Genomic DNA, 23751 nt, shown 5'->3' on the forward strand with positions numbered 1-23751 from the left:
GAGTATCAGCGAAGTGGAGGTGTTTTTTTCTACAGTACCTTCACCACCTGGGGGCAGCCCGTCAGGAAGTCCAGGACCCAGTTGCACAGGGCGGGGTTCAGGCCCAGGTACTATTGTGTTGAATCCTAAGCTATCTTGATCTGTGTCATTCACAGCCCTATGAAATTACACCATAAATACATTTGACAGACCCTACTGAGTATTCCCTACAATACTTCTACTGCGGCACCTAGAATAGTATTTGCTCTACAAGCCCATATGTATTCCATACACAGTGATTGCATTGGGGGCATTTAGGCTATTAACACTTTACTGCTATTACGTGCAGACATTTATTCTGAACATTCTGAAATTCCGTGACCCGGAAGTCCTTTTTAGTGTTGCTGAGGAGACAGGGCCCTGTTTCAGCACCCCTCCACTCTCTCACCATCGTCAGAGCAGTCTTCCTCAGCTCAGTCTCTCTCTGCTGGGTCAGCTCTCTCAGCTTCAGGGTCTTCATGGAACCAGCCTGGGTGGAGCCCTCAAACTTAGCCTTTTGCATCACACCACAGATACTGAGAGACAGAAAGAGAAGAGGGGGGGGGGGGTCCGGACTGTAACTTCAAGGTATTTCAGGGAAAACGTATCAAACGTTGCAGTTACAATTAGCCCAACAGTACAGAACAAAATAGTTTACACACCTGTCCAGCTCTGCAATGCGGTTCGTCATCTCGCCATCTTTCTTTAAAAGAGTGAAAATGCAGACTATAACACAGTTCCAGCTACTTAGCTATAGGTATCTCACCACTTTTTTGTCTGTGTGTTGCTTAGTAGTGACATGCTTACCTTCATTCTGTCTCTCGCCCTCTGCACAAGTTTGTTTTTGGAACGTCGTTCCTCACAACCAAACATCCTGTTGGCAGTTTATTTGAAATAAATAGTCACACGTATCTTCCTTTAACAAAGACTGCACAATAAACGAATAAAAAAAAATGTCAGCGTCTCAATAGACCGAGTAGAGTCTGTCTACGTTGGCATGGTAACTAACCTATGTAACCGGAAAATCCGCCCTTCGCTGCCAATTACAGTGAACGATACAGATCACATGACCAGCATGACGCGTAGGGCGATGAGATACACATGAAAGTCATTCTACCAGCCAAACCGAGGCGATACAAAATTGACAAATGTATCCGTATGTATCCTCCTGTTGTTAGTTTGTCACAGTAGAAAGTTATAGTTCTATGTTATGTTTGATTCTGAATGTGTATTGCTATCATACAACAGCCACTAGTCAGTAAAGCTGAAGGGCTGGCTAGTAGTAACCGTAACGTTACAGTAACTTGTAGTTACATCAGAATAGGGCTTGGCAATCTTACCCCAACATTGTAATAATGATACGAACAGGAGTGCAGCAGATGGCCAGGGGACTATGCCAAATAATGGGACGTGAAATCTCAAAGGGAAATTTCAACACCAACATCAGACAAATGACTCAAAGAGGGTCCAGCTTCCCTGGTCCTCTATCAACAGTGTCTGAACCATGGCGGTAGGTCCAGAAACACACACAGTCACACATATTTAGCTAGCTACAAACAGCCCTGACATTAGTGTAGCCTACTGTCAAGGGCAATGTGAGTGAGAACATTTGTCATGGTTCCCTTTTCCCGAACGTTACTGCCGATAGAAACAGTATTTTTTCCCACAATGTGCATTGTGAAATGTTTAGTAATGTATTTCGTTCTGGATGTTTCTGCCGTGTCATGCTGTTCTGTTGTCATACAGTGGGACCCCCTGTACTCGGTCAGATAATACTGTAATAAAGTATGGATGAGGGTGTAATAGTAGTGTTTGTCCACTAGGTGCTGCCCTGGCCTTTCTCTTTCCAGCCACGGGACTTCAGCCTGCCCAACTCGTCCTGGGGCTCCGACATGAGGCGTCTGTATGAGCACTATAACAGCCAGTGTGAGGTAGAGACAGATGACGGAGAGAAGAAGTGGGGCTTCTGGAGAAGACTGCCCAGCTATAACCGCTCCCTCAAGTACGCCACAGGTACAGTAAGGAAGGTTTCTTCCACATATGGATGGTGTGTGTGTGTGTGTGTGTATGAAAATGCATGCACTCACTACTGTAAGTCACTCTGGACAAGATAAATGACTCAAATGTGGCGTAAAAAAACGTGTTTGTATAATCCTGCCTCTCTCATATCCTGGGCATAGTGTCTGAGTAAGATGTTGTGTGTATGTGTGTCTCTCTCATATCCTGGGCATAGTGTCTGAGTAAGATGTTGTGTGTATGTGTGTAACTCTGTGTGTCTCTCATATCCTGGGCATAGTGCCTGAGTAAAATGTTGTGTGTATGTGTGTAACTCTGTGTGTCTCTCCTATCCTGGGCATAGTGTCTGAGTAAGATGTTGTGTGTATGTGTGTAACTCTGTGTGTCTCTCCTTCCAAGGTGGGGTGTATTTGAGTAAGATCATTCAGTCTAAGGCTCGTCTTCACGCGGAACATCAGGGAGCAGCGTGCAGCTTTCGAGTATGTCGTGTTTGTCAACAAGCAGGAGCAGAAGTGTGTGTGTGTGTTCCAGGCTGGCCACCTACTGGAGGTACCCCCGGGGTGAGCTGTTTGTGTGTGTGTGTGTGTGTGTGTGTGCTGATGGCATGTGTATACTGTGACAATGTTTGTCCTTGTGTGTGTATCTCTGTAAAAATTACACAATCAACTGCTAGCATTTAAACACCATAGTTAGTCAGAAGTGTAATGTTTATAAATGATGTGTGTGATTCCAGGCACGTCCATGGGGGGGCAATAGCTACCATGATTGACACTGTAACGGGGACCCTTGCCACCTACCTCTCTGGGCCTGTCATGACTGCCAACCTCAACATCAACTACCGCAGGTACACACACCTTCTCCCTCACTCTCTCCCTCACTCTCTCCATCACTCACTCATGGCTTATTAAGCTCTAAAAACATGTTTTCATGGTATTGTGGTCATTATTGTAGGGTTCTAAGTGAGGTTCTAGATTTTTCCTGACCACATTTCCTGGTTATGACACATACTGTATCCCTCCTCTCCTCCCCAAAGCCCCATCCCATTGGGTAGTACAGTGCTGCTCACCTGCTCATTGGATAAGAAGGAGGGACGGAGAACCTTTGTTTCCTGTCAAGTGACCAACACGGACAGCTCCAAACTACACACAGAGGCCACAGGTACTGCCTCCCACCCTCACGTGTTGGTTGTGTTATAGACGTGTGTCATTGGACTTTCAGTCAGTCTGAAGTGTTCTCTCAGTCTTAGTATGTTTCTCTCTTTTCCCTCATCCTTCTCTCTCTCTCCTTCTCCCTCTCTCTCTACTTCTCCTTCTCTCTCTCCTTCTCCCTCTCTCGCTCTCCTTCTCCCTCGCTCTATCTCCTTCTCCTTCTCTCTCTCCTTCTCTCTCTCTCCTTCTCCCTCTCTCGCTCTCCTTCTCCCTCGCTCTATCTCCTTCTCCTTCTCTCAGGGCTGTTTCTGTCAATCACAATGGGACACCTATTAGGAGGATGATGGATAGGCCAGCTCATCGACCAACCAGACGCTACAAACACACAACATCAGAAACAGCACTGACTTCCAAGGGTGTGTGTTTGTCTGCACACAAATGTTTGGGTGTATATCAGTACCTGAGTGTGGGAGTGTGTATGCTTGAGTGTGTGTGTGTGTGGTTCTGACTGTCAGATCCAGTAATCTTCTTAACTCTAGCAGTTTGCCTGAGACACCTGATGCCTTGCGCTCCACTGACATAGCCTACAGATACTGTATATTATAGACACAACCGGTGGTGGATATTGTACCTCTCTTTCTCCACTGTTACACACTCCTGGACAACCAGCTCCAGTCAGAGTGAAGCTCATAACCTCTGGTATATTATATTCAGGTCGAGGCTGTAGATACAGCTTTTCTGAACCCTTCTTCCCGACAGCTAAAGGTCCCGACACTTCTGCATGTGCAGAATTCCCTACTTTACGCACCTCCCTTCACATTTCTCAGTCAATTGTGACTGATAATCTTCATGTGAAACGTCCATGCAGCATCTGCATACCTGTGTCTAGTTTCAATCATAGCACATATTTTGCCTAGTGGCACGTGCTGTTGAGTTTTGGCCACATGAGAGAAAAATGTGCCCATTTGCACAATCATCCTAAAATCTCATAAGAAATTAGGTGGTGTTTTGTCTTGCAGAAATTTGATACTACACTATTATATTGGGTTCTGTTATGTAGAACACCATCATTGTGTGTGATCTGGCAGACATTGATTCAGATTTGATCTAACTTTATTAAACGAGCACCATTCACCAGAGTAGCTTGTTCTCTAGTAGAACAGAGACTGTGTGTAAAGAAGCTTCGGGACCTTTAGCCGTCAGAATGAGGGGTCCAGAAAAGTTGGATCCACAGCCACTCCCATATATTTAATAGATCCTTTATTTTTTGTATTTTAAGTTTATTTTTTGTATTTTATTTGTATAATTATTTATAATTTATTGGGCCTTTTACAGTTTGAGATTTTAGTCATTGCCCATATGTTATTTTGTGACCATTATGACCTCTTGAATAAAGCTTTACCTCTTGGGTACTGTAGACTGTTTTTCAATGGTATCTGGCTCAATGTGGGATAACTTTTCCATCCTCACTGGTCCATGTGTTATAAACAACCTTCAGACAGACTGATGTCATACAGACCCTTTTCTCTTCATCTGTCGACTTCTCTCTACGAATCTACATCTCCCCCTCACCCCTTCCTTCTTTCCCCTCTTCTTTCCTCTCTCTCTCTCTGTCGCTGTCTGTCTCCCTCACCCCTTCTTCCTTCTTTCCATCCTCTCTCTCTCTGTCGCTGTCTGTCTCCCTCTCACCCCTTCTTCCTTCTTTCCCCTCTTCTTTCCTTCCTCTCTCTCTCTGTCGCTGTCTGTCTCCCTCTCACCCCTTCTTCCTTCTTTCCCCTCTTCTTTCCTTCCTCTCTCTCTCTGTCGCTGTCTGTCTCCCTCACTCCTTCTTCCTTCTTTCCCCTCTTATTTCCTTCCTCTCTCAATTCAATTCAAGGGCTTTATTGGCATGGGAAACATGTGTTAACATTGCCAAAGCAAGTGAGGTAGACAACATACAAAGTGAATATATAAAGTGAAAAACAACAAAAATTAACAGTAAACATTACACATACAGAAGTTTCAAAACAGTAAAGACATTACAAATGTCATATTATATATATATATATACAATGTACAAATAGTTAAAGGACACAAGATAAAATGAATAAGCATAAATATGGGTTGTATTTACAATGGTGTTTGTTCTTCACTGGTTGCCCTTTTCTCGTGGCAACAGGTCACAAATCTTGCTGCTGTGATGGCACACTGTGGAATTTCACCCAAAAGATATGGGAGTTTTTCAAAATTGGATTTGTTTTCGAATTCTTTGTGGATCTGTGTAATCTGGGGAAATATGTCTCTCTAATATGGTCATACATTGGGCAGGAGGTTAGGAAGTGCAGCTCAGTTTCCACCTCATTTTGTGGGCAGTGAGCACATAGCCTGTCTTCTCTTGAGAGCCATGTCTGCCTACGGCGGCCTTTCTCAATAGCAAGGCTATGCTCACTGAGTCTGTACATAGTCAAAGCTTTCCTTAATTTTGGGTCAGTCACAGTGGTCAGGTATTCTGCCGCTGTGTACTCTCTGTGTAGGGCCAAATAGCATTCTAGTTTGCTCTGTTTTTTTGTTAATTCTTTCCAATGTGTTAAGTAATTAACTTTTTGTTTTCTCATGATTTGGTTGGGTCTAATTGTGCTGTTGTCCTGGGGCTCTGTAGGGTGTGTTTGTGTTTGTGAACAGAGCCCCAGGACCAGCTTGCTTAGGGGACTCTTCTCCACGTTCATCTCTCTGTAGGTGATGGCTTTGTTATGGAAGGTTTGTGAATCGCTTCCTTTTAGGTGGTTGTAGAATTTAACGGCTCTTTTCTGGATTTTGATAATTAGTGGGTATCGGCCTAATTCTGCTCTGCATGCATTATTTGGTGTTTTACGTTGTACACTGAGGATATTTTTGCAGAATTCTGCGTGCAGAGTCTCAATTTGGTGTTTGTCCCATTTTGTGAAGTCTTGGTTGGTGAGCGGACCCCAGACCTCACAACCATAAAGGGCAATGGGCTCTATGACTGATTCAAGTATTTTTAGCCAAATCCTAATTGGTATGTTGAAATTTATGTTTCTTTTGATGGCATAGAATGCCCTTCTTGCCTTGTCTCTCAGATCGTTCACAGCTTTGTGGAAGTTACCTGTGGCGCTGATGTTTAGGCCAAGGTATGTATAGTTTTTGTGTGCTCTAGGGCAACAGTGTCTAGATGGAATTTGTATTTGTGGTCCTGGTGACTGGACCTTTTTGGAACACCATTATTTTGGTCTTACTGAGATTTACTGTCAGGGCCCAGGTCTGACAGAATCTGTGCATAAGATCTAGGTGCTGCTGTAGGCCCTCCTTGGTTGGTGACAGAAGCACCAGATCATCAGCAAACAGCAGACATTTGACTTCGGATTCTAGCAGGGGGAGGCCGGGTGCTGCAGACTTTTCTAGTACCCGCGCCAATTCGTTGATATATATGTTGAAGAGGGTGGGGCTTAAGCTGCATCCCTGTCTAACCTCACGACCCTGTGTGAAGAAATGTGTGTGTTTTTTGCCAATTTTAACCGCACACTTGTTGTTTGTGTACATGGATTTTATAATGTCGTATGTATTTCTCTCTCTCTGTCTCTGTCTGTCTCCCTCTCACCTCTTCTTCCTTCTTTCCCCTCTTCTTTCCTTCCTCTCTCTCTCTGTCACTGTCTGTCTCCCTCTCACCTCTTCTTCCTTCTTTCCCCTCTTCTTTCCTTCCCCTCTCTCTCTGTCACTGTCTGTCTCCCTCTCACCTCTTCTTCCTTCTTTCCCCTCTTCTTTCCTTCCCCTCTCTCTCTGTCGCTGTCTGTCTCCCTCTCACCTCTTCTTCCTTCTTTCCCCTCTTCTTTCCTTCCTCTCTCTCTCTGTCACTGTCTGTCTCCCTCTCACCTCTTCTTCCTCTTCTTCATTCTTTCCCCTCTTCTTTCCTTCCTCTCTCTCTCTGTCGCTGTCTGTCTCCCTCTCACCTCTTCTTCTTCTTCCTTCTTTCCATCCTCTCTCTCTCTGTCGCTGTCTGTCTCCCTCACTCCTTCTTCCTTCTTTCCCCTTCTTCTTTCCCCTCTTCTTTCCTTCCTCTCTCTCTCTGTCACTGTCTGTCTCCCTCTCACCTCTTCTTCCTTCTTTCCTTCTTTCCATCTCTCTCTCTCTGTCACTGCTGTCTGTCTCCCTCACTCCTTCTTCCTTCTTTCCCCTCTTCTTTCCTTCCTCTCTTCTCTCTCTCTGTGCTGTCTGTCTCCCTCTCACCTCTTCTTCCTTCTTTCCCCTCTTCTTTCCTTCCTCTCTCTCTCTGTCGCTGTCTGTCTCCCTCTCACCTCTTCTTCCTTCTTTCCCCTCTTCTTTCCATCCTCTCTCTCTCTGTCGCTGTCTGTCTCCCTCTCACCTCTTCTTCCTTCTTTCCCCTCTTCTTTCCATCCTCTCTCTCTCTGTCGCTGTCTGTCTCCCTCTCACCTCTTCTTCCTTCTTTCCCCTCTTCTTTCCTTCCTCTCTCTCTCTGTTGCTGTCTGTCTCCCTCTCACCTCTTCTTCCTTCTTTCCATCCTCTCTCTCTCTGTCGCTGTCTGTCTCCCTCACTCCTTCTTCCTTCTTTCCCCTCTTCTTTCCTTCCTCTCTCTCTCTGTCGCTGTCTGTCTCCCTCTCACCTCTTCTTCCTTCTTTCCCCTCTTCTTTCCTTCCTCTCTCTCTCTGTCGCTGTCTGTCTCCCTCTCACCTCTTCTTCCTTCTTTCCCCTCTTCTTTCCATCCTCTCTCTCTCTGTCGCTGTCTGTCTCCCTCTCACCTCTTCTTCCTTCTTTCCCCTCTTCTTTCCATCCTCTCTCTCTCTGTCGCTGTCTGTCTCCCTCTCACCTCTTCTTCCTTCTTTCCCCTCTTCTTTCCTTCCTCTCTCTCTCTGTTGCTGTCTGTCTCCCTCTCACCTCTTCTTCCTTCTTTCCATCCTCTCTCTCTCTGTCGCTGTCTGTCTCCCTCACTCCTTCTTCCTTCTTTCCTTCCTCTCTCTCTCTGTCGCTGTCTGTCTCCCTCTCACCTCTTCTTCCTTCTTTCCCCTCTTCTTTCCTTCCTCTCTCTCTCTGTCGCTGTCTGTCTCCCTCTCACCTCTTCTTCCTTCTTTCCCCTCTTCTTTCCATCCTCTCTTTCTCTGTCGCTGTCTGTCTCCCTCTCACCTCTTCTTCCTTCTTTCCATCCTCTCTCTCTCTGTCGCTGTCTGTCTCCCTCACTCCTTCTTCCTTCTTTCCCCTCTTCTTTCCTTCCTCTCTCTCTCTGTCGCTGTGTCTCCCTCTCACCCCTTCTTCCTTCTTTCCTTCCTCTGTCACTGTCTGTCTCCCTCTCACCTCTTCTTCCTTCTTTCCCCTCTTCTTTCCATCCCCTCTCTCTCTGTCACTGTCTGTCTCCCTCTCTCTTTTTCTTTATTTGTCAGTCTGTCTTGTCTCTGACCCCTCCCTCTTTGTGAATGATCCCCTTCCAGTAAGAAATGAATGACAGGCAGCATTACCGTAAAAACTGACACGTTGTCCACACCACAGAGTTCAGAGGATTATGTCAGCATAAACCCAGCAGACCACATAGCCTTAACAAAATGCTACTTTATTAGACTCTTTGGATATCATATGCACCCATAACACATAGTAGACATGGTAACTAACTGATAATACTAGGCATGGTAACTAACTGATAGTAGTAGGCATGGTAACTAACTGATAATACTAGGCATGGTAACTAACTGATACTACTAGGCATGGTAACTAACTGATAATACTAGGCATGGTAACTAACTGATACTACTAGGCATGGTAACTAACTGATAATACTAGGCATGGTAACTAACTGATACTACTAGGCATGGTAGCTAACTGATACTACTAGGCATGGTAACTAACTGATACTAGTAGGCATGGTAACTAACTGATAATACTAGGCATGGTAACTAACGGATACTAGTAAGCATTGTACTGAACTGATACTAGTAGCCATGGTAACTAACTGATAGTGGGAACTAACTGATAATACTAGGCATGGTAAATACTAGGCATGGTAACTAACTGATACTAGTAGGCATGGTAACTAACTGATAATACTAGGCATGGTAACTAACTGATAATACTAGGCATGGTAACTAACTGATACTTGTAGCCATGGTAACTAACTGATAATACTAGGCATGGTAACTAACTAATACTAGTAGGCATGGTAACTAACTGATAATACTAGGCATGGTAACTAACTGATACTAGTAGGCATGGTAACCAACTGATAATACTAGGCATGGTAACTAACTGATACTAGGCATGGTAACTAACTGATAGTAGTAGGCATGGTAACTAACTGATAATACTAGGCATAGTAACTAACTGATACTAGTAGGCATGGTAACTAACTGATAATACTAGGCATGGTAACTAACTGATAATACAATTTGATTTGATAATACTAGGCATGGTAATTAACTGATACTAGTAGGCATGGTAACTAAATGATAGTAGTAGGCATGGTAACTAACTGATAATACTAGGCATGGTAACTAACTGATACTAGTAGGCATGGTAACTAACTGATAATACTAGGCATGGTAACTAACTGATAATACTAGGCATGGTAACTAACTGATAATACAATTTGATTTGATAATACTAGGCATGGTAATTAACTGATACTAGTAGGCATGGTAACTAACTGATACTAGTAGGCATGGTAACTAACTGATAATACTAGGCATGGTAACTAACTGATACTAGCAGGCATGGTAACTAACTGATACTAGTAGGCATGGTAACTAACTGATACTAGTAGGCATGGTAACTAACTGATACTAGCAGGCATGGTAACTAACTGATAATACTAGGCATGAAAGCTAACTGAAAATAATGTCTGATACTAGTGGCCCATTTCTCTGGAGTTTCTGATATAATTAGTGTTTCATAGGAACCCTACAGTGTCCCTCCTCATGAAATACATGCGCACAGTGTACTGGTTTGGTTTTGGAGTATTTTGCTGTGTGTGTGTGGTTAGGTGTGAACTCCCCCATCCCCCCTCCCTTAGGCCCCTCGAGTTTCTGTCCTCATATTGGAGATGGCTGCAGAGCAGGTGTGTGCGTGTGTGTGCGTGCGCTTAGGACACAGCCAGAGCTGCGGTAGGGAGAGCCTGAGACTCAGGTGTGGTCAGATGGGCTGTGAGGAGCGAGGGCGCAGTGGAACTGAGGTGGACAACTTTCCAGTCATTTCATTTTGTTGAAACCACAAAAACACACATACATTGTATGTCCAGAGAGTAGTAAAGCTTTCTTTCACTATGAGAGATTAGATTTTTGTCTTATTTTATCTCATTTTTGATTGCCATTATCTGTGGCCCTGGCATATTGTCAGTTATATATTGATCTGATTTATCTCTTTACAGATTGATGGCCTTGCTCACACAAATGCCATATTATATAGACTAAATAATAAGCAGATCACCTCACTCAGACAGTTAAACCTATATCTCTGGTCCAGCCGAAGGAAACCGACAGTTGCTGAACCGCGCAGCGGTAATTGAAAAAGGATAACACTGACGCAATCAAATGTGCAAAAGTGCAACAGTCGCTCTACCGCAGAGCTTCAAACGCAGAGGTCGAGATTTCCACCGTCATCTTATTGAGACCACACAAAAATTAACGGGAACACACTGTTCATCCCGGGTGAAACCTGAGTAGCCTGAACTGAACTGAAAATGAAGTTGGCTGATGTTATCTTTACCTGGAAGACAAGGCGGAATAGGAAGAGTAACAACAGAGAATGACAAAATGACAAAGACGGTCTCAGAGTAAATGAGTTGAGTAACTATAACAGAGATGATAGTGCATGTTGTACAGCGCATGCGCAGATCACCACTGTTGCTTTAGTTTAGGACGGTTGGTTACAATTTGCTCCCAACTATTGTAGCTATTTATAGCCCACAAAAAAAATATTAAATTGCTTAAATCTGATATGACCTGAGTTAGAACCATCAACAACAAACAGGTTAAGTAACTAGTGGTTAAATACAGTAATTTGTTTACACCGGATAATTCAGTGCGTTGTAGATTATGTAACGGGTAAACCAACCTTGGTAACCCTTTACAATTCACACTGCTGGAGACTACATGCGCTTCTATTTATGACCGTAATTAAAACCGAAGAGGAAAGCAATCAAATCAAACACAACGTTTGATAATTAGTCTATAATGACACATTTTCTTATATTTCCATAGGCCGTATCATATATCAAGCTACTGAAAAAAACCTCCAGACAAACATATAGGCCTGGGGTTTGGGGTTTGCTTGCCTGCCCTCATATTTATTTAGGCAAATGCGTTGGTTGGGCTATGTTTTAACCAGGCACTACAGAATAAAGACCGACCGGCTGCAACAAACAAACGGCCGTGAGTTATTACATAAGTCCTGGTGACATAACCTCTGAGCGGAGCTCGGGCCGACAGCCAGGGCGCAAAGAGCAAGCGGGTTGAAACCGGAGTAGCCTGGACTGCTTGTACAAGGAAGTTCGTTGCAAAAATGAAGTTGGCTGATATTATCCTCACGTGAAGACAATACGGAATATGGAGAGAGAGTGACAACAGAAAATGACAAAGACGTTGTCAGAGTAAATGAGCGTACTGACTCTAACAGAGATGGTAGTGCATGTTTTAAAGCGCATGCGCCGTCCCTGCCTCTAGAGCAGCAGGTAGTTCTATATATTTAGAATTAAAGATCCAAAGTTTTTGAAGTTATTTATGTTGCATTGCATACTAAGTGCACAGCAAAACGCGCGGTAGAATATACAATAAAAAGGGGTGTGTAGACGCTTGTCCCAGGAGTGTGAAGTGGCGTAGTGTGTGTCAGAGCCAGGTGCAAACACACGCAGTTTGTTTTGACTGGGGGAGTTATGGAATATGAGGAGCCCGAATCACCCGAACACATCACTACAGAAGAACCAATCAAAAGAGGTGAGATATATTATCTTGATTACTGATAGGCTAGGCCTAGTGTATTCATGTGTAGGGTTCTATTCAGTCATTTACATTTCACAAATGTAAATTATTTGCAGATGGAACTATTATTGTTTTAGCTATACATTGTGGATTGGGTGAAATGAAAAGGTCACAGATTTGCATTATAAATTAATGCACATTTAAAGGTGAATGCATGTGTATGTGTGCACATTGCAATATACTCTGTGTGTGTGCGTGTGCGTGGATGCACATGTATGCACACACACAGACACACCTGTTTGCCAGTCTATAGCATTGACTATTGTGTAGTGGGAGCACACCTAGGGATTACAGAAATGCTGTATGAGTGTTGGTATTCAGTCACTGTCCCCTTCTCCCTCTCCTCCCCCATCACCCTGTCCCCTTCTCCCTCTCCTCCCCCATCACCCTGTCCCCTTCTCCCTCTCCTCCCCCATCACCCTGTCCCCTTCTCCCTCTCCTCCCTCTCCTCCCCATCACCCTGTCCCCTTCTCCCTCTCCTCCCTCTCCTCCCCCATCACCCTGTCCCCTTCTCCCTCTCCTCCCTCTCCTCCCCCATCACCCTGTCCCCTCCTATAAGAGAGCCTCATTCTAATGCTTATCTCTCTCCTCTCTCCATCTTTAGCTCCTTCTCTCTTTTTATCTCTTATCTATCCCCGTCACTATGTCTCTCTGTTACACATTAGTTGTCTCGTTCTCTCTCTCTTACCCCGCTCACTCTGTCTTTGTCAGATCACCAAGGTTCCCTCCCTCCAAGTTCTTTCTCTGCATTCCCCCTCACATCCTGCCTCATTCACTCTCCCTCCTCCCATCTTCCCTATCCCTCTCTTTTTCTTCTTACCCCATTCACTCTCCTCCCCTTCCTCTCTACCTCCCCCCCTCCCTCCCCCTCTCTCATTAACTCACCTCTCTTCTGCTGTCCAGCTGATGGTGTAACTCTCCTTGAGGGTAAACATGGCAGTAATCCTCTATAAAACCAGGGATTAGCTCTTAGCTGTGTGGGCCTGTTTTGGGCCTGCTGCATTTCCCAGCACTACACAGTCTAAAATCAAACCATGGCTTACAACTTAGATTCCTTCAGTCTCTATCACGTACTCCATACGTCATCCAACAGGCCTAAACCACAGGTGTCAAACTCATTCTATGGTGGGCCGAGTGTCTGTGGGTTTTAACTTCTCCCTTGTACTTGATTAAACAATGAAGGTCACTGATTAGTTAGAAGCTCCCCTCACCTGGTTGTCTACTCTAGGTCTTAATTGGACACAAATTGAAATTCAATAACAAGAACCAGCAGACACTGGGCTCTCCATGGAGTGAGATGGACACCCCAGCTAAATATAGGCTACAGACTCAGATTGATATTTTCATCTTTATTCCCTAAATTTAACCAGGTCTGGCTGAGAGGGTGCACTGATACAAATATCCTGCAATGATGCCGCAGTTGTCCTCTAGATACTTATCAGGCTTTAGAACACATTCAACCCCTTTCTCACGGTGCCGTGACACTGCATATTACTCTCTCCGTTACTCATTGACAGGACATCATGATAGCTATACAGTTATGCACCAGAGAACTACTCTCTTCTATACTGTGTACATACAAACACGCACACACAAACACACACACTCACACACACGTAAATGCGCCAGCAGTCGCTCCCTTATTACATCACATTATGTGTGGAGTGTGTGTGTAACATGCAGCAGTTATCTCTGTGTGTGTTCTTCTGTCACTCTCCAGCCTGCAGCTGCTATATCTCCATACAGAGCAGGATAGAGAGACGGGGAGAAGAGAAACCCTTGGAAACCGCTTTTGATTAAATAGCGCCGCCTAAATCTTAGCAAGACTTCCATTGTCAGATAAAGCATTGATTGAAAAAGACAGAATGCTGCTGTTTGATTGGATTGAGAGAGCAAGGGAGATAGACAGATAAGGAGAGAAAGAGAGCGACAGAGAGAGATAAGATGGGGTGGTATTGATGCTGACAGACCAGTCTTTTTGAAAAGTAGAGCACATTGAGGAGTGAGAAGAAGATAGCGGTTTCCATTGCCTTCATGTTGGTCTTGTGTAACATGGCCTCTTAGTCCCCACACTGTGGTTTGGGCTGATACTCAGTGGCATGGGTCAGGTGTCACTGCAGTTCTCACTGGAATCAGATCCTTAGCACTTAGGTTTAGGATTTAGTTTAGTTTGGAATCACATGAAATTGACTCATGATCCGACAGCATGGCTGACGTTCTTAGTCCACTGAAGGTTGAAAAGCGACTCAAATCCTTACTTTTTGCGTACAATCGCAAACGGCAGTGTGTGTGTGTGTCTATGCGTTTTCTTAGTCTAGGTGTGTATGTTTTCTGTGTGTGTGTCAAGTGCTCTGCTCTCACCAGACCTCTGTGTTCTGCTTATGATGCAAACGTGATTTGATGAGGAGGGGAAACAGAGGGAAGCAGTGACAGCCACAGCAGACCTTCTCTACCCCAGACACAAAGACCCAGGCTACCTCTGCCTCTGTCTGCCTCCACCCAGTGATGCTTATCTCCCCTGCCCTCTCTCAACACACACGCACACACACTAAAAATACACACCTCAGCTTGGAAACAACCCACACACACACATACACACACCCAGTCTAATATGAACTTTCTCACAATTGTGGTCAGAAAGCTAGACTCCCACCTTCCTCCACTATAACTGTGTCTGTCTCTTACTCACCAAGGTGTGTGTGTATACATGTGTGAGTGTGTCTGCGTGTGCCTGAGAGAGAGTTCAAACTCCATCCACACTCTGCTTGTGTCAGCTCCTACTCTCCCAACTGTCTCTTTCTCAAGGCTCGTCCACACCAATTAATTTCATACAACAGACACTATAAACACATCAGGCCCTGTGTGCAGAGGCCCAGCATCATCCTGGCATAGACCCAGTCCTCTGTTGTGTCAGAGAGACATAGAGTCAGTCCTCCTCTGTTGTGTCAGAGAGACAGATTCAGTCCTCCTCAGTTGTGTCAGAGAGACATAGACTCAGTCCATCTCTGTTGTGTCAGAGAGACATAGACTCAGTCCTCTGTTGTGTCAAGGAGACATAGACTCAGTCCTCTGTTGTGTCAGAGAGACATAGACTCAGTCCTCCTCTGTTGTGTCAGAGAGACATAGATTCAGTCCTCCTCTGTTGTGTCAGAGAGACATAGATTCAGTCCTTCTCTGTTGTGTCAGAGAGACATAGAGTCAGTCCTCCTCTGTTGTGTCAGAGAGACATAGATTCAGTCCTCCTCTGTTGTGTCAGAGAGACAGATTCAGTCCTCCTCAGTTGTGTCAGAGAGACATAGAGTCAGTCCTCCTCTGTTGTGTCAGAGAGCCATAGACTCAGTCCTCTGTTGTGTCAGAGAGACATAGACTCAGTCCTCTGTTGTGCCAGAGAGACATAGACTCAGTCCTCTGTTGTGTCAGAGAGACATAGACTCAGTCCTCTGTTGTGTCAGAGAGACATAGACTCAGTCCTCCTCTGTTGTGTCAGAGAGACATAGACTCAGTCCTCCTCTGTTGTGTCAGAGAGACATAGACTCAGTCCTCTGTTGTGTCAGAGAGACATAGACTCAGTCCTCCTCTGTTGTGTCAGAGAGACATAGACTCAGTCCTCCTCTGTTGTGTCAGAGAGACATAGAGTCAGTCCTCCTCTGTTGTGTCAGAGAGACAGATTCAGTCCTCCTCAGTTGTGTCAGAGAGACATAGACTCAGTCCATAGACTCAGTCCTCCTCATTGTGTCAGAGAGACATAGACTCAGTCCTCCTCTGTTGTGTCAGAGAGACATAGACTCAGTCCATAGACTCAGTCCTCCTCATTGTGTCAGAGAGACATAGACTCAGTCCTCCTCTGTTGTGTCAGAGAGACATAGACTCAGTCCATAGACTCAGTCCTCCTCATTGTGTCAGAGAGACATAGACTCAGTCCTCCTCTGTTGTGTCAGAGAGACATAGACTCAGTCCTCCTCATTGTGTCAGAGAGACATAGACTCAGTCCATAGACTCAGTCCTCCTCTGTTGTGTCAGAGAGACATAGACTCAGTCCTCCTCTGTTGTGTCAGAAAGACATAGACTCAGTCCATAGACTCAGTCCTCCTCTGTTGTGTCAGAGAGACATAGACTCAGTCCTCCTCTGTTGTGTCAGAGAGACATAGACTCAGTCCTCTGTTGTGTCAGAGAGACATAGACTCAGTCCATAGACTCAGTCCTCTGTTGTGTTAGAGAGACATAGACTCAGTCCTCCTCTGTTATTTTTACATTTGAAATGTAACCTTTATTTAACTAGGCAAGTCAGTTAAGAACAAACTATTATTTACAATGACGGCCTGCACCAGCCAAGCCCGGACGATGGTGGGCCAATTGTGCGCCGCCCCATGGGACTTCCAATCACGACCGGTTGTGATCCTGCCTGGAATCGAACCAGGGTCTCTGTAGTGACGCCTCAAGCACTGAGATGCAGTGCCTTAGACGGCTGCGCCTCTCGGGAGCCCTATTGTTATTGCCAGAGAAACATAGACTCAGTCCTCCTCTGTCAGAGAGACTGAAATGAGCCCAGTTGGGATGATGAGGGACATGGGGCTGAAGCTACAGTAGAGCATTGAACTAAGATGTGAGAGAGGAAGTGTTTCTTGTGTTCAAGCAGAATTTAACCTGTCTTTTCTTTACTACAGGAGACACTGTGTCCAAGAAGACTAATTTGAGTAAGTGTTTGTGTTTGTGTGTGTTTGGTTATGTGTCAATATGCCTGTCTGTTCATGCCCATGTGTTATGTGTGTGCTAGTTATATGAGCATGCAGTGTGGTTATGCCAGGATCGCTAGTATTTGCACACATTTGCACCTGTGCTGAAACACACACACACACCCACACATACCCACACCCACACCCACACACACACACACGCACACACACACACACACACACACACACACACACACACACACACACACACACACACACACACACACACACACACACACACACAGGTTTCTCTGTGGTTCCAACATCAACATTATAGCTCTGTTATGCACCTGTGGTACTTTGTGTAGACAGTATTCTCCTGTTTGCTGGATTTAGGCTTGGAGATAAACTCTATATTGGTATTCTGGCATCTGAATGCAGATGGTATCAGATAGCATCTCCTTCACATGTGGTGGTGTTTCTGGGCTGTTTCTGCTCCTGACTACAACACACCTGTTAGTTTTGAGTGTAGGGAGAACATTGAAAAATGTCTGGTCGGTTTTCATGATACTAGTTTTCACTTTGAATAATAATCATACTGATGATGGAATGTGTATCATCAGAAAGCTCTCTCATTATTGGCTGTTTCAGATGTCAGTCCATACTCAATTGGCTAGTTAGGCTGTCATTCTGTGCTGTGGCTACAGTCCAATCCTCTTGACGTGTTAGAGAAGTACAGTATATGTCCTTTCTTGCCAATAAAACTTTTTTGTGTATCAATGTATATTTGAGGGAGATAGACTGGTGGGTACAGAGAGCGGTTAAGGCTTTGAGGGTGACTAGGTGAGGGGGTTACGCACAACAAAGAATGGGAAAAAAGTACCGTATGAAAAGAGAGAGAGCGAAAGGGGAAAGGCCCTCTGTCTTTCACACGCACTGTGTGACTGACAGAGCGCTTGAGCAGTGACTAGCGGAGACTCTGAGGCCTAACCATGCTGTAGGTGCACTAAGATAGTCACTCAGCAAGAGAAAGGACAGACAGAGAGAGAGAGATCAAGACAGTGACTAGCGGAGACTCTGAGGCCTAACCATGCTGTAGGCGCACTAAGATAGTCACTCAGCAAGAGAAAGGACAGACAGAGAGAGAAGAGAGGAGAGAGAGAGATCAAGACAGTGACTAGCGGAGACTCTGAGACCTAACCATGCTGTAGGCGCACTAAGATAGTCACTCAGCAAGAGAAAGGACAGACAGAGAGAGAAGAGAGGAGAGAGAGAGAGATCAAGACAGTGACTAGCGGAGACTCTGAGACCTAACCATGCTGTAGGTGCACTAAGATAGTCACTCAGCAAGAGAAAGGACAGATAGAGAGAGAAGAGAGAGAGAGCGAGAGAGATCAAGACAGTGACTAGCGGAGACTCTGAGACCTAACCATGCTGTAGGTGCACTAAGATAGTCACTCAGCAAGAGAAAGGACAGACCGAGAGAGAAGAGAGAGAGAGCGAGAGAGATCAAGACAGTGACTAGCGGAGACTCTGAGACCTAACCATGCTGTAGGCGCACTAAGATAGTCACTCAGCAAGAGAAAGGACAGACAGAGAGAGAAGAGAGAGAGAGCGAGACAGTGACTAGCGGAGACTCTGAGACCTAACCATGCTGTAGGCGCACTAAGATAGTCACACGGCAAGAGAAAGGACAGACAGAGAGAGAAGAGAGAGAGAGCGAGAGAGATCAAGACAGTGATAGTGACAATTTGACAGTGATTGTGAATTGAGGCTGAGGGTGACAACAAGAAAGAGAGAGAGAAATAGAGTTTGTGAAAGTGGGACAAGAAGACTGAGAAGTGGAGTGAAGATGATGCGAGGTAGGAGTGATGGCCTTGATTTAATGTGTGTTACTCGGTACAGTACCGTTTCTCTGTGTGTGTGAGAGAGAGAGAGTGTATACTGTACTGTAGCCTACATTTGAAGAATGTTTGTTTGGCTTTTTTTCGTCCCCCATTCTCCTTCCGTATTCCTCCAACTCTTCAAGTACAGCAACGTATCCGCTCACAGTCATATTCATTTCTAAACTCAGAACATGATCATGTAAATACATTTTCCAGAATGATTATAGTGCACTGTGTTTCAGCCTGTTGGCATGTCCAACATCCTCACCAGATCCTGGACCTGTTTCTTTCCAAAACCTCCAACAACTTGACTCTGTAGCTGCTCTTCAAGTTTACATTTGACATTTGAGTCATTTAGCAGATGCTCTTATCCAGAGCCACTTACAGGAGCAATCAGGGTTAAGTGTCTTGCTCAAGGGACAGATTTTTCAGGGGGTTCAGGGGCTTGGGGATTTGAACAAGCGCTTAAGAACCCAACTCATAACCGCTAGGCTACCTGCCCCCCCAACTCATAACCTCTAGGCTACCTGCCCCCCCAACTCATAACCTCTAGGCTACCTGCCCTCCCAAGTGTCTGCTTATTTTTGTTCTAGTTCTTCTAGAAGCATAATGGAGTCCGAATAGAACTGTTTCGTCTGATTCTACAGGGCTGTAGAAGTGATATAATGTAACCATTTACTTTGAGAATAATGTATATATTTCAAAACATCTTGCACAGCATTATCACTTATTGTAAAAATACACAAGTGATGTAGTTATACAATGTCAAGGTGGAAGTTGGGCCTAATCAGTCTTCAAAATATTTGATCGTTTTTGTCTAAATATATAAATGGTTAACTATGACTACTTGTTTAGGTTGTTTTGAAACCAAATGAGGGATCTTTGAAGCCTCTCATTGGTTAGTAAGTCGGCACGAGGACATTTATGTGTCATTACTGTGGTCATGGATACTGTCCTGATATGACTAAGTATTTTACCTGCTTATGTTTCAAAGACTTAAATTACAGCAACACATTACCATGTTCTCTCACTACCACTCACACAGTCTGTGATGTGACACACGAGAACTACCACTCACACAGTCTGTGATGTGACACACGAGAACTACCACTCACACAGTCTGTGATGTAACACAAGAGAACTACCACTCACACAGTCTGTGATGTGACACACGAGAACTACCACTCACACAGTCTGTGATGTAACACAAGAGAACTACCACTCACACAGTCTGTGATGTAACACATGAGAACTACCACTCACACAGTCTGTGATGTGACACACGAGAACTACCACTCACACAGTCTGTGATGTGACACACGAGAACTACCACTCACACAGTCTGATGTGACACATGAGAACTACCACTCACACAGTCTGTAATGTGACACACGAGAACTACCACTCACACAGTCTGTGATGTGACACACGAGAACTACCACTCACACAGTCTGTGATGTGACACACGAGAACTACCACTCACACAGTCTGTGATGTGACACACGAGAACTACCACTCATACAGTCTGATGTGTCACACGAGAACTACCACTCACACAGTCTGTAATGTGACACACGAGAACTACCACTCACACAGTCTGTGATGTAACACATGAGAACTACCACTCACACAGTCTGTGATGTGACACACGAGAACTACCACTCACACAGTCTGTGATGTGACACATGAGAACTACCACTCACACAGTCTGTGATGTGACACATGAGAACTACCACTCACACAGTCTGTGATGTGACACACGAGAACTACCACTCACACAGTCTGTGATGTGACACACGAGAACTACCACTCACACAGTCTGATGTGACACATGAGAACTACCACTCACACAGTCTGTGATGTGACACACGAGAACTACCACTCACACAGTCTGATGTGACACACGAGAACTACCACTCACACAGTCTGTGATGTAACACAAGAGAACTACCACTCACACAGTCTGTGATGTGACACACGAGAACTACCACTCACACAGTCTGATGTGACACACGAGAACTACCACTCACACAGTCTGTAATGTAACACACGAGAACTACCACTCACACAGTCTGTAATGTGACACAAGAGAGAGGAACAGGGACTGTGTAGGCAGACGGGGAGAGAGGGATAGTGAGTTTTGCATGAGACCGTACTGCGTTGTGAGATGGTCCTCTCAGAGCAGCCTCTGCACCAGTTTCTATTTACGCATCCATATGGCGCCATAGGGACTGTGTAGACACACACACACACACACACACACACACACACACACACACACACACACACACACACACACACACACACACACACAAAATCAAATCAAATAAAATTTTATTTGTCACATACACATGGTTAGCAGATGTTAATGCGAGTGTAGCGAAATGCTTGTGCTTCTAGTTCCGACAATGCAGTGATAACCAACAAGTAATCTAACTAACAATTCCAAAACTACTGTCTTATACACAGTGTAAGGGGATAAGGAATATGTACATAGGATATATGAATGAGTCTGGTACAGAGCAGCATACAGTAGATGGTATCGAGTACAGTATATACATATGAGATGAGTATGTAGACAAAGTAAACAAAGTGGCATAGTTAAAGTGGCTAGTGACATAAGAATGCAGTCGATGATCTAGAGTACAGTATATACATATGCATATGAGATGAATAGTGTAGGGTAAGTAACATTATATAAGGTAGCATTGTTTAAAGTGGCTAGTGATATATTTACATCATTTCCCATCAATTCCCATTATTAAAGTGGCTGGAGTTGGGTCAGTGTCAATGACAGTGTGTTGGCAGCAGCCACTCAATGTTAGTGATTGCTGTTTAACAGTCTGATGGCCTTGAGATAGAAGCTGTTTTTCAGTCTCTCTCACACACACACACACACCGTAGCACAGCTGCCCCTCTGTGGTTGGTGCCTCAGTGTGTGTATGTGGTAGTGTGATATACACTGAGTGTACAAAACATTACCAGGTGAAAGCTACCAACCCTTATGTCACTTGTTAAATCCACGTCTATCAGTGTAGATTGAGGGGAAGAGACAGGTTAAAGAAGGAGTTTTAAGCCCTAAGACATGGATTGTGTGTGTGCCATTCAGAGGGCGAATGGGCAAGTTAAAATATTTAATTGCCTTTGAACGGAGTATGGTAGTAGGTGCCTGGCGCACCGGTTTGTGTCAAGAACTGCATCACAGTTTCCCGTGTGTATCAAGAATGATCCACCACCCAAAGGACATCCAGACACCTTGGCACAACTTTGGGTAGCATAGTCAATATGGGCCAGCATCCCTGTGGAATGCATTTGACACCTTGTAGAGTCCATGCCCCGACGAATTGAGGCTGTTCTGAGGGCAAAGGGGGTGCAACTCAATATTAGGAAGGTGTTCTGAATGTTTGTACACTCAGTATATATCTCCTGTGTGTTTGTCACTGAATGTAACATGCTGCAGATGTCATTTGTAATATTACACACACTGGGTTCTAATTTTAATGTCAAGGAAGGAGAGTTTTCACCTTTGCTCCTAAACCCGGTTAGAATAATTAACACAACTGTAGACGGTTTTACAATGATGACATTACTTAAATACAATAGTGAACATTTCTGCATTTCAAATCTTTCATTTTTCTCTGAGAGTGGCCCACCACCATAGCCATATAGGCTTGGTTCAGGCGGCGTTCTCCATTCACAAACAGTCTGCTGATGCTTCTGGGGGATTCCTGTTCAGATTGATGTTCTCTTACTTCAAAAGACTTTCCTTACGCTTTTGGGCGTACAGACAGCTGCACACACATACACACTTCCAAAGCACCTCACTTTACTTCAAAGAGTTGATACCAAAATCTAAAGTAACACATTCACCCCCAAACATGACAAATGAAAGAGAGCAGTCACACAGTCACACGGTCACACACCCATCAACATTACTTGGTTTACCTCACAACTCATTATTGTTCCCCTTGGACTCAGTCTGGGGTTCAAAACAGCCTTTCTAAAATGCTTATGTTAAAATACGTAAGCTGCCTTTGTTATTGATTGTGAATATTTCCGTTTTTTTTTAAACTTACGAGAGCCACAGTTCTTCTGACCAGACAGCATGGTATTACTCACAAATGGCACTTTCCAAAAGAACTATTCAGAGGCTCCACTCAAAACAAATTCAGTGTGATGAGTATCATTTCTTTTAAGATGTAGTCTTCAAGCTTGTCACGTAGAGAATTCTCATGGCAATACTGTAAAAAAACAGTGTTATTTATCTAGGATTATCTTGCATAAAAATGTTGTTTTACACTATCTCTCAAAGCGCTTTCAATTGTATAGCTTCCACATCCACTTTCAATATAGCACCCATCTGGGTGATGCACAACTTCCATTTTGAGGCATACTGTCCCCCCATCAGCTGTCACCGCTCAATAACCTACCAATAACAAATACCTTGCATTAAATGGGTCTCAAACAGCTCAATAACCTACCAATAACAAATACATTAAATCAGTCTCAAACAGCTCAATAACCTACCAATAACAAATACATTAAATCGGTCTCAAACAGCTCAATAACCTACCAATAACAAATACATTAAATCGGTCTCAAACAGCTCAATAACCTACCAATAACAAATAATTAAATCAAACAGCTCAATAACCTACCAATAACAAATACATTAAATGGGTCTCAAACAGCTCAATAACCTACCAATAACAAATACATTAAATGGGTCTCAAACAGCTCAATAACCTACCAATAACAAATACCTTGCATTAAATGGGTCTCAAACGGCACAAGAAACTTCTAAATATACATTAAATTAAATGTCTTAAATTCCAGAGATTCCTTAACTAATGAAGTTATATTAGTATTATAAATATGTTATAGCACATTTTTAATTGTAAAGTATTAAGAGCATATTAAGGTTAAGTGTGATGGATACATATTTGACATTTACAGTATATATATTTCTTAGTTTCAGATGTTTCATTTAAAGTCATTTCATTCTAATTATGATATTTGCTTCTATATTTTGTAATGTTTC

The 23751-nt window shown here is 44.1% G+C and overlaps 2 protein-coding genes across 2 annotated transcripts in view; both read left to right on the top strand.

The window, feature by feature from the left end:
* The first annotated feature begins 1117 nt into the window (after window positions 1–1117).
* Window positions 1118–4601, top strand: LOC135574968 (acyl-coenzyme A thioesterase THEM4-like). The gene is given in 7 exon segments (XM_065027096.1): window positions 1118–1528; window positions 1842–2031; window positions 2434–2473; window positions 2475–2594; window positions 2768–2878; window positions 3068–3192; window positions 3483–4601. Coding segments are annotated over 7 exon segments (636 nt in total). The 5' UTR covers window positions 1118–1522; the 3' UTR covers window positions 3527–4601.
* A 6418-nt stretch (window positions 4602–11019) lies between these two features.
* Window positions 11020–23751, top strand: part of LOC115118975 (nuclear receptor ROR-alpha A-like) — a 35750-nt gene continuing 23018 nt past the window's right edge. The window contains 2 exon segments of the mRNA XM_065027748.1: window positions 11020–12106; window positions 16816–16845. Of these exon segments, the coding sequence (XP_064883820.1) occupies window positions 12046–12106; window positions 16816–16845 (91 nt within the window). The 5' untranslated portion in view covers window positions 11020–12045.

This window comes from Oncorhynchus nerka, linkage group LG14 (assembly GCF_034236695.1).
Source record: "Oncorhynchus nerka isolate Pitt River linkage group LG14, Oner_Uvic_2.0, whole genome shotgun sequence".
Taxonomy (NCBI): domain Eukaryota; kingdom Metazoa; phylum Chordata; class Actinopteri; order Salmoniformes; family Salmonidae; genus Oncorhynchus; species Oncorhynchus nerka.